The 11702-nt window shown below is 39.6% G+C and overlaps 1 protein-coding gene across 2 annotated transcripts in view; it reads right to left on the reverse strand.

Moving 5' to 3' along the window:
* Window positions 1-2963: 2963 nt before the first annotated feature.
* The window catches only part of KIF5B (kinesin family member 5B), a 33376-nt gene continuing 24637 nt past the window's right edge, over window positions 2964-11702 (reverse strand). For both annotated transcript variants that reach the window (XM_065666698.1, XM_065666697.1), the window contains exons 17-26: window positions 11142-11259; window positions 10767-10828; window positions 10542-10651; window positions 10236-10337; window positions 9206-9266; window positions 8864-8935; window positions 8588-8692; window positions 7888-8104; window positions 6557-6689; window positions 2964-5544 (exon numbers count right to left, since the gene is read on the reverse strand). In XM_065666698.1, coding sequence (XP_065522770.1) covers window positions 5538-5544; window positions 6557-6689; window positions 7888-8104; window positions 8588-8692; window positions 8864-8935; window positions 9206-9266; window positions 10236-10337; window positions 10542-10651; window positions 10767-10828; window positions 11142-11259 — 987 coding nt within the window. In that variant the 3' untranslated portion in view covers window positions 2964-5537. The remainder of the gene's footprint in view (window positions 5545-6556; window positions 6690-7887; window positions 8105-8587; window positions 8693-8863; window positions 8936-9205; window positions 9267-10235; window positions 10338-10541; window positions 10652-10766; window positions 10829-11141; window positions 11260-11702) is intronic.

Here is an 11702-nt window from a genome sequence, read left to right on the forward strand (position 1 = left end):
ACCACCCGGCAGCTTGCAGGAAGCCGGCAAAGCTGCAGCCCTCCGAAGGGACAGCTGCCTGCAGCCCGGCGGCTGCCGGCCTGCGAGGCGGTGGGTGGGAGGAACCGCAGCTCCCCGGCGGGGCAGAGGGGCACAGGAACACAAGCGACAGCGAGCTGCTCAACGCAAACGGCGCGGTCGCCCATCGAGGTGACCGAGGCCGGGGGTCCACGCCACGGCCCTTCGAGGCACCCTGACCCTGACCCCTCCCGCGAGCACATGGTGCCCCCTAGCGGCGCCTGCCTGCCGCGGCGGCCCGTCAGCAGGGGCCTGACTCCCCGCGGCAGAGGGGCGCTCACAGCGCAGCGGGCTGCTCCCTCTGCGGCTGCGCAGCGCTGCCGGCTGGGCGCTGCGGATCGGAGGCACAGACCAAAGGAGAGAGCAGGGGCTTGACGACCCAGCTTCAACCCCTGGGTTCCTTCTGCCCCAGCAGCCCTGCTCTCTGTCACCTTCGTGAGGTCCGGGGTAAATGAAGCACCCACAGAAAGGGTTTGCTTGCGGCAGGTTGGCTTCTGGTTGTTAATAACTAGCTCTGCGTGTCTGAAATAGTTATTTAACCCTAGCTGGGCAATCCTGGTTTTACTGCCCCAGGTAGTGACACAGCAGGTGTGGCTCACCCTTCTTCATGGCCTTGTAGGCTCACCAGTATGATACGGCCTTGCACACTGCCAGGGATGGGGCATCCACAGCTTCTTTGGGCAACCTGTGCCAGTGCCTCACCCCCCTCACAGCAAACAATTTCTTCCTTACGTTGAACCTAAAACTACCCTCTTCCAGTTTAAAGCCATTGTCCTGTCACTGCATGCCCTTGCAAATAGTCCCTTTCCAGAGTTCTTGTAGGCCCCCTTTAGGCACTGGAAGCTGCTCTAAGGTGTCCCCAGAGCCTTCTCTTCTCCAGGCTGAACAACCTCAACTCTCTCAGCCTGTCTTCATAGCAGAGGTTCTCCAGCCTGCTGATCATCTTCATGGCCTTCCTCTGGAATCCCTCAAGCAGGACCACATCCCTCTTGTGTTGAGGGCCGCAGACCTGAATGCCATACTCTCAGCAGGGTCTCACGAGAGCAGAGCAGAGGGGGAGAATCACCTCCCTCAACCAGCTGGTCATGCTTCTTTCAACACAACCCAGCACAGGGCTGGCAAATCCTCAGTGCAAACCAGGCTGCTGTGCATGGCTGACACTAAAAACAGAAAGGCCCTGCAGTAAGCTGTGGTTGAAACCAGCTTTCCTAGGCAGCAAACTAAAGGATCATTTATACCCTCTCACAAAAAAATAGGCACAAAATACTCTGCAAATACCTGTTAATAGGATGCTGATTGGTCACGTAGAACACCTGCCTTGGCAGCACAACTCCCAGGGGCTGGTCGGAACTGGCCATGTTGATGGAGGTGGTAAGCTGGCAGGAGAACACCACTTTGCTGAGCTAATTTAGTTTTTAACAAACTTTTTCAGTCGGCCGAAAGTCTTTTTGGCTGACAAAAGCCAAACCAAGCATCTACCGGAACAGCAAGTGGCTTCTTAGGTATCCCCCACGTGGTGCTTTCAGCTGTGAAGTGTGTTTGTCTCCAACTGCAGGACACAATTTGAATTGACTTAAAATTGACATGGGCTCCCAGGCACTTGTCACTCACACGACACACGTGGAAATAGCTGAAACACACACCTGGGGGCAGCTCTGAGTCATTTCCACACCCAGGTTTGTGGATTAGAAATGTAAAGAATGTGGGCGATGCTGCTCTCCTTACTTGCTGGAGGTGCGTATCAACACTTCCTATGTACCTTAGGTTAAGATGGCTGATGGGTATAGGTGCTTTCTGCAATACCGCTGTGCCTAAACTGCGTAGAGCACAACGGACCCTGCAGGAAGTACACTGCTGAAAGGTGAACTTGCAAGGTACTCAGGGTGCAGATGTGCCACACCATGCTGTGCAGCACCCCTTTTTTCCACCTTTATAGATAATAGCCTCTTATTTTCCTTTTCAAAAGTAGGCTAAATATGCTCTATTACAGTAGTCTCATTTGCATGGATTTTTCTTCTTCAGGTAGCCCTCCCTCTCCCTAGTACACTGGATAGCTTAGCTGACTGAGATCCTCTGCACCTTCAGCTTTCATAATGAAACACTAAAAGAAGTATAGCAGTCTCCAGTCTGACTTCAGTTTACTGGGGAGTACAACTATTAAAAACAAAACAAAAACAAAACCAAAACCAGTAAGAAATGTACAGACATAGCTTCAGAGAGGAGGGCTGGGTGTGTTGGCAAGGGTTTGGGGGTTTATTTTCCAGGTGTTTTTGAAAAGCAGCTGAATCCTAAGCCAGAGATCAGTGGTCTGGAAACAGAACAGCTGATTTTAGCGGAAGAGGAAATCTCTCCTTTAACAAAAAGAATGCCTGTGTCTACGCCCTTTGCCAAGGGAGAATTCTTTCAAGCGTCACTTACTGTATCCCAGATAGATAGGGTGGAAGTTGATGCTTAAAAAAATAAAGAAGAAACAAAAATATAACCAAGAGACACCATTAAAAATGGCTATGAAGTTGGCATATTTAAGAACTACACAAAGCGTACACCCTTGGGAGAGGTCCAAGTAATCCCAGACTGAAGGGGTTCAAATTCTGATATACTGTGGCTATCACCAAGGTCTAGCATTTCTATAGGCATCAACTGTTAGGTTTTTTGGTTTTCTGTTTGGTTTGGGGTTTTGTTTTTATGCATTTTCTATCATAAACAGTCTTTTGAAGGCTACGACTTAAATATTCATATTTGTGTGTGGAAAAGCTTGCCTTATAACAAGCACTGGAGTAGGAGGTTAGGTACATCAAGTGATCACCGTTTACACAGAGGTAACTGGTCATGAAAACTATCAAGTGAATGGTATTATACGGAGACAATTTAACAAGGAGGTGTGGAAACTGCATAAATGCACAAAGTTCAAAGATTTTTCTTCTCTTTATTTAAACACAAATACATTTACAGCATGCAGGTAAGATAAAACTATATGGCGTCTTCCCCAAACCAATTATTGTAATGCATCTGAAGTGTACTGAAGTTAAATCGTATTACACAGGTAGACTTGTCCTCATGTCAAACTTAGAGTTACACAAAGTAGTAAGTCAGCATTTAAATTATGTAAATAATTTAGTTGTTCACCAGAAATAAATATTTCACCCAGTTCCTACCCTAAACCATCTTTTAAAAAATATGATCTAGAGGAACATAAAAATAAGAACCATTCAAAGACTGCAAGTTGAAACAGCAGTGTTGAACATTTTCTGTGTAGACTGAAGATTTGCATTTACAAAAAAGCAGTAATTGTCCTGTCCAGCTGACCTATGACAGCCAAACCAGAAAGCAAACACAGTTGTGAAGTTGTGGTTTTTTTCTTATTTCTTTTTTTACAGTAAGAGGCAGTTCTTGGTAAACTTTGTAAGAGGTTTAAAATAAAAAAAGTTTAAATACAAAAAGGTGATGTACACTGAGCTACAGGCTAGTTACCATTTAAGTTACTTTTTAAACACAGCAATTTTCAGCACCAAAATCCATGATAATTACCTACAGGAAAGAAACCCCCATTCACAGGCATGAGAAAAAAAAATCCTGCTTCATCCGAATGCATGTTAAAGAAAGTGGGGTTTTTTGTTTTTATGATTGCTTATTAACAAACAAAGGTCTGAAAACCTGTCGTTAATACTGAGGAAGATAACGTACAGTGCCACTTCCATTATGAGTCATTTCATTCAAAATATTTTCTATTCCTTTATTTTTTTTCTCCTTAGTATGCTGTCTTTAATCGTGCCCTAAAACCACTGTAGGTTTGGAGCGCTTGGCAGCCTTAATGAACAAAACAGTTTTACAAGCTGAAAACTCCAAAATAGTTAGATTTCCAACTGACACACTCAACCTTTAAAAATCAAACTATTAAAAATTCAGACTACTGTAGACATAGAAAAAAGTGGTTCAAGGTCTAAAATCTGACTACACCATAATATAAATATTTTGTCTATCTGTAATATAAAAGTTGGAAGTGATTTGCTGTCTGAACAGTCCATCTACTGTTCCTACAATAACCGGTGAATTCCCAGCAAAAAATTCAAGCCGGAACACCAAGTGTTAACTGACTGGTTCTGTAAAGCTCACCAAAAAGCTTTCAGTAACACCAAGTTCCTTCTTTCTCAAAGACCTGGCAACTAATTTCTACCAGAAGGCAGCTGTTCTAAACATGGTAGTGGCTAAACCCTATGAATAAGTTAAGCAAATTATACTATAAAATTTTAACCCCCCAATTCAGCTAAGTGGGAGTACTGGAGCTCAAAACAAACAAAAAACCAACCATGCTTCCTGTTGTTAGCCACTTTACAGGACTTTATTGCAAAGAGAAGAAAAATATTCAACAACTGCTACTTTGGACATCTCATATACCTACTTACAAATGGGTTACAAAAACAATTCAGGGTAGCACTTTATTTATTATCTTTTTTTAAACACATGTGCCTGGGATTTCCAGATATATCAGTTTTTAAAAGCTGTATCCTTTATTAGTGGATCTGAATTCATCGGCCAGTTGCTGAAAAAAATAGTTTCAATTGAAAGTTAAAATTTTAGTCAAAAATTCCAGTACTGTGTATGTAGTGGAATATCAAGTTAGATTTTAGATGATGCTCATTTCGCTATCGTAAAGTAGCAAAAGGGAACCATGACAGATACAGATAAATGGACAGACAGGCTCATCAGAATGAAGCAGAATGTTTTCACTCCAGAAGACTGTACTGTGTGCAAAAATCAGGAGCAGGACAGCTGGGATAATCCATTGCCAAAGTCTTTATAGTAAACTTAGGTTTACTCTTCTTACTGTACAATATTTAATTCTAAATAACCCAATAAACGGGCATTTAATGAGATAACAGTTAAACAGCCTAGTTCATATTGAACTCTATAGTTCTGTGGTGTAGCCATCACAATGCCTTATGGCAGTTGTTGTAAGCACACTTCAGTATTCTTAAACTGTACAGATTTAGTTCCAATGCTCTATGTAGCAGTCCAAGAGAGAACTGTAATGTAGAGTGCCATTTTAATTCAGTGGGACATGTAGTGTTACGTGAAGAAGTGATAAAAATGAAAGCATACTTAAACACTGTTGCACATTCCCTAAGACAGTAAGATGAACACAAATTAAGCTAGAAAACTCGAACTAAGATTTTCTTAACGTACATTCAGCTTGGCACAGTGCAGACTAAATTTAAGACATGAAAGACAAACTGTGTAATGAGCCGAGCTACACTTTAAGTAACATGTCATTTTTCAAGACGCCAAAATTGCACCCTAGGTTGGTTTTTTTTTTTGGGAATCAGATAGCAGAATTTGTAGACGGGGGAAGAGCTGTACAGGCCAGGTATAATTTATACATTTTCAAAAAAATAATCCTACAGTCCCCAAAGGGAAAGATTATTGTCATGGAATGACTCCCTCTACACGATATCCAATCCTCCTCACACTGCATTTACTTCTCAGCAACTGTAAATGAGAAAAATAATAAAGTTAAGTGCTTGTACCTCATAAGCCAAAAAGCCAAGTTATTTACATTTACAGTAGACCATATTCACTATTTACATAGCCTTTAAGAGCCCAGTTCTTAGACCACTTATCTAAGTGCTAATAAAACATTTACTTCAGAATAAGAAATTACACAATTCAAAGCATTTAAGCAATGCTGTCTGTCAGCAAAAAAAATGTACAGCACAATAAACTGACTGGGTTTCCAATCTTGATTGCCTTAATGGAGTAAACATTACAAACAACACAATTACAACCAAGCTCCACCTCTCATGAGTGTTGCTACTTTTCCAGGCCAGTGAGAGCTGTCTGGATACCACCTACCAGCTGCTGCAAAGTTTTAACTTTGCTATTTTGGGAAGATGAAATTGGAATGGCATTCATCATCTTAGAAAACTTTGATTTGCACAGGGAAATAACAATTTATCATATCTGTACTTCTTTAATGTTTCCAGAATAATTCATTAAATGGTGGTCTCCATATGCAGAACAGTACTTCATGTTCCATATTGTACCAAAAGTTCTTCTCTAACCAGAGATTCAGATGCTATGAAATACTTCTGAATTACTGAACATTTAAGAATAGGGTAATTTTTGAACTTAATTTCCAGATGTTTTCTGAAGAAAACCGTATTAAAAAGTTACTAGCAAGCCAGAAGAATTTAAAATGCCTACTCCTTTCCCAAACAGTAGCTAATGGCCGTGACTGGTAACTACCTTCAATTGACTGTTTTCACATTTTGTTCTACTCCAGCAGAACAACTCCAGAACTACCATTTCACAACACACACCAGTTTTATAACAAAAGCAGCAGTGTTAGTCACATGTACATGTACACTGTTCCTGTAACTATAAAATTCAGTTTGAAAAGTTAATCTGATCATTCAAGTAATTCTATGCCACAGAATGAACTGTAATAAAACCAAAGTGGTTTAATCACACATTTAAAAGTTGTCCTACAAGACAAACTTACACTTTGTCTTGCCGTCCTCCACCTCCACGCAGTGCAACTGGCTGGCTGTTCTGAGTGAATGCACCTCCACCACGAATTGCACTTGGATGAGTCGGAGAAGCTGCTGGATGCTGGCCAGGACGGATAGGCTTAGCTGCATGAAAAGAAGTATGACTTACAAATATATACATCACAATTTTACCTTTGATTATTCAAATTAACTAATACTTTATTTTACAGTATCCCAAATGCAATAATAAAAGTTGAATGCATTTTCAATAAGTTTAGCAGATGGCATTCTGGGAGCGTAACAGATTAGTGTCAACTATAACAAGCCCTGAAGAATGGACAATATTTTTGTTTTATTGTCCCTACCAGAATTAAAGCTAGAAAAGCTTTAGATAGCCACTATCTTCACATGTATTATCTACCCCACCTAATATATTTCCCTGTGACAGTCCTGTTTCTTGGAAGTAAGAACTCAATTGCTAGGCAAAGTTTCATGAGGCTTATATTCCTCTAGCACCATAAAGGAATCATTATATCCTGCAGTATTTCCGAGATCTAGTTGATCAATAAGCCACTAGTTACTCTGCTCTGTAAGTAGCTCTGCATACAGATTACTCCACAGAAAACACTGCTTCTCAACTTCTTGCAACCATATAAAAATAAAACTTGCTCTATTACAGAATTAAAAAAAAACCAGTTTTGACAGTAATTCACAAGCTGCAATATACTCTGATAAACAAACTATGTATCAATCCATTTTGCACTAGCCTTTAACAGGACATGCACAACAGTATCACTTTACAAAGTTCTGTAATATTACAAGCATTTAAAGTTTCAGCAGGTAAGAGGGGATATAAAGTACCTACAGGTAGCAACTGCACCAAAGAAACACTTCTCAAATTCTGCCTTATAGGAAAGCTGATCTCCAGTAAGACATAAGTAGTTCATCTAGATATTTAAGTACAAAAGGCTTTATGCCTGTGGTAAGCTCCCTAGAGAGTTCTGTTTGTCTTCTTAGAGATCACTTGCGAAAAAGATAAGACAGGAAAATAGTTGTCTTTGAACCACCACTTGAAATGACCAAGAAGAAAAGCGTTAACAGCTTTATTCTGCAACAGCTCTTTGCAGACCCACAGAGGTGTCCCTGCCCATGGCAGTGGGGTTGGAACTAGATCATCTTAAGATTCTTTCCAATCCTAGCTATTCTCCGATTCTATGACAGAAGACAGATCATGTTCATGCATGCAGTTCCAACTAACACTGAAAGATGCGCACATGCATAAAGATGAAAAAAAAAAAAAGGACACAGATGAAACTTTTGGGGCATGGGATTCTTTACTAACCAATTTGTGCAGAATGTCCCCTTCTGGCCATATTCTTGGATCTTACAGCTTCCTTTATACGATCTACTTCTTGCTGATACCGTTTACGATCACGTGAAGCATTCTCTTTGGCTTCCTTCAGTGCAGACTCCAAAGCTTTAACTCTTTCAGCTGTAGCTCTAAGTCGCTTCTCCAGTTTAGGAAGTTCACAGCGAAGATCTGCATTGTCACGTACCAGCTACAAAACCGGAATTATTTTCTTGGTATCTCTCTTCAACAAAACACCCTTCCACACTTAAGCAGGCAGAGCAGTAGGGCTACTGCATTTTTTTTGCCTAAGCTTTTAATAAATCTAATAGTTCACCAGTAAGTTTGTAATTTGAAAATCAGTTATTGTGGAAGAATATGCTAGCCAACATAGGCAATAAATGTCTACATTCTTCAACCAGACATCCCCAAGACTGATACTAGCTCTAAATGCTAACTTGGATCTTCTTCAGTTTAAAAGCAGCTATTTTGTTACATATCCACACGTACTTTTAGCTACTAATTTACAGGAAAACTTCAGCCTATTGTTTTTTTTATCAAGAGACATACTCAAGACATAGAACTATTTAATTATAAATGGTAATTTATGACCAATATGTATTTGGTCACTTTATAATAAAGCACCTTATGTAGTTTGTTTTTAATTAAAACTTGAAATTAAGCTTCATTGTACCTGCTTGTGAACCTTTGTAAGCTGTTCAAGATTATTCTCAAGGAAGGAGATCTTCTGTTTTTGTGCAGCACTACCTCCTGTATCATCTGAGTCAATCTCAGCACTCTGCAGTAACAAAGACATGGGGAGAGAGGAGGCTGAGTACAAATCTGAACTTGCATATTAAGATCAAGCCAGAAAAATTACACTGCATAAATATCAATTCCAATTTAGTTCCACACCAAAATTTCTGTAGCATTCTCAGAAACACCAAGTTTAACTACAGCACCACATTACCTTTTTCACTCTAGTAGCCAGATCTTGAACAAACAGCTTCCGGAGATTGTGAAGAGTCTGAAGTTCTTTTGCCTACGGTTAAGGACAAGAAATAAAAAAAAACCCAAACAAACAAGAATTGGAAAAAAAAAAAAAAAAAAAAAGGACCACCCCACAAAAAAAAACCAAACCCCCCAAAAAACCCAAACAAACAACAAACCCCTCCACCCCCCAAAAAAAAACCCAAAAAATAACTTTGAAGGAAAAATAACCAAGCAAACAAAAACAAACAAGCAAAAAACAAATCAAAAAACACCCAAACCAACCCAAACAAATATTGTTTTGGAATATATTCTATCTTACCACAGTCTCTTCCAAACCCTTTAAGTCTTGTCTTGCTTGTTCCCGTCTGTCCTGCATAACCCTAAAAGAGAATAAATTCATCCTGAAACATTTGAACAAAACTGGAAGTTTTAATGTTTTAGGAGACTAGAGTGATGAATGCTATATGGTACAAATGAAAAATATTTTTTAGTTGAAGTCCTTAATTAAAGATGTAGCCAATAGACGATATGACCCTCAGAAGTCCATGTGGAGTTGGGGCAGAAGTCAGGGAACTGCAGGATAGAAAGAGGGAAGTGTACTTTTAAGGAATAAAAACAAGTACCTCCAGATGCATAAATTTTAAATTTCTAGAGTAGGTAAAGAAAGACTCTCAGATGCAGGTCCTAGGTGAATACGTGGGAGAACTTGCCCTATATAAGTCTTAGCTTTGACCAGCTGAGATGACAAGCATCTCATGACAGATTATGAACCTTTCCTTTGTTTTGTTCTACCACCTCACCCCAACACAGCTGTCAAAGCTAGCATCATGAAAAAAATCTCAGTTTACAGGAATATAACCTTAATAATGATCACTTCACAGAGCTGCTGTCTTCCTACTGTGAAAGCATTTACTGCACTGCTGATGTTCTCCCTTAGAATTATAAGGCAGTGCAATTACTCAGATGACAAGATACATAAAAAGAATGGACTCTTTATGACTCGAGGTTGGAATAGGAGGGCCAGGCACTGCATGAAAATGAAGCATTCCTGCTAAGTAGCCAAAAGCCTTCTTTTCCTCTTGAAATTTCTCCTCACTTGGCCAGTTCCACTATTAGATCACAGCTAAATCATTAAATATTTAAGGTAATACTCTAAAGAATATCTCAGCATTCTATCAACTTTCCAGACCTCATAATTTTACGTCCAGTTTTAAATATGAAGGCAGGGTAAAGGTTCTCTTTTTAATATGTATATCATACAGCGATAGCCACTTCATCCTATTAGGTTACGAGTTTTTAAAATGTCAGTGTTCCCACACACACTTGTTTTATGCACCATTTTCACTTACGTAAGTTCATGCAGCTTTCTACTTTTTTCCTGATCAGTTGCTTTCAACTTCTCATGCTCAACTCTAAGACGCTCCTGTTCAAGCATCATCTTCTGGTTTTGGCTGAACACAGAAAGTAAATTATGTTATATATATGTATATATCAATCAGCTGAACCTGTCAGATATCACATTCACTAAAGCAACAGAAGTCAGAAAAAGACTGTTGGAGGAGTGTGCCTTCCATACTCCTTCCCACAACACTGTGCTTCTATACTGACAGAGTCCAAAGACATGTGGCACTACTAAAATAAAGACAATTACTTACTCTTGAAGTTCAGTGATAAGTTTCTCCTTTGCATCAACTTCATCTCTTAGGCTACTGATTTGTTTCTGATGTGTCTCACGATGGCTTTGAATTTGCTGTTCCACAGCTTGCTATTGGAAAAAAACCAGTATGTGCTATATGTTTTAAGAAGTTGCCATACTTAAAACTATAAAAAAAAAAAAAAAGAATGAAAACCACCCTAAAAACCCAATGAAATTAACTTACCTTGACTTCATTTGCAGTTTGAACCTTATTTAAGTGCTCTTTCTCCATCTCATGGACTTTTTCTAGTAGGGATAGAGGAGAGAAAACAGGTTAGGCTATCACAGGGAAGACGGAGTTAATTCTCCCTTCCCAATGCCTTAAAATTGGGAAAAGTCCTCTCCCACTACAAAGATCGATTAAATCAATACCATCTTTAATTTAACCCTAACCACAGCAGTACTTTCCAACAGCATTTTCCTGTTGATTAATTCTACATGTTCAGCAGCAAAAAGCCATTTTGTACTAATTCCCTTCAATCTAAATAGAACAACTGCCTATTTACCACTATATACTTTAAAGATGGTGGTGGGTGTGGTGTAAGGAGGTAATCCCTACCCTGTGCTCGGAGCTGAACTAATTCTTCACTAAGGGAATCCACAGACTCTTCCAGTTGCCTCTTTTTCTGTTCCACATTCTGAAGATATTCAGTCAAAGACTTGATCTTGGCTTCATGCTGGAGAACAGAAACGTTCATTTACTTTGGAAGTAGTTATCACAGAATTACATCTGCATGAACAGTTCATACTTATTTTTAAACAAGTAACTTGATCTCAAAACAAAAATGGTACCAACTAAACCTTAAGTATATGCCTACTCAAGTAGATCTGTAATGCAGCCTGTAAGACAATGTCTTTATTCTGGATAGGAATGAAATACATTTTTGACTGTTTTAAATGCTAAATAGAGGCCCACTGTATTCAGAAGAGGACACTGAAATATGCATCTCCTCATTTAGAAAAATGAGATGACCATCTGTATGTAAAACAAAATACAGAAAAATTAAATAGTACATGTAGCTCACAATTTTCAGAGGTGTTAGAAGTCACATTACCGATTTTTTCTAACAATTACATTAAAAAGGCCTTTCTTGCACTAGAAGTAAATTTAATGTGCTAT

Source organism: Lathamus discolor, chromosome 2 (assembly GCF_037157495.1).
Source record: "Lathamus discolor isolate bLatDis1 chromosome 2, bLatDis1.hap1, whole genome shotgun sequence".
NCBI classification, from domain to species: domain Eukaryota; kingdom Metazoa; phylum Chordata; class Aves; order Psittaciformes; family Psittacidae; genus Lathamus; species Lathamus discolor.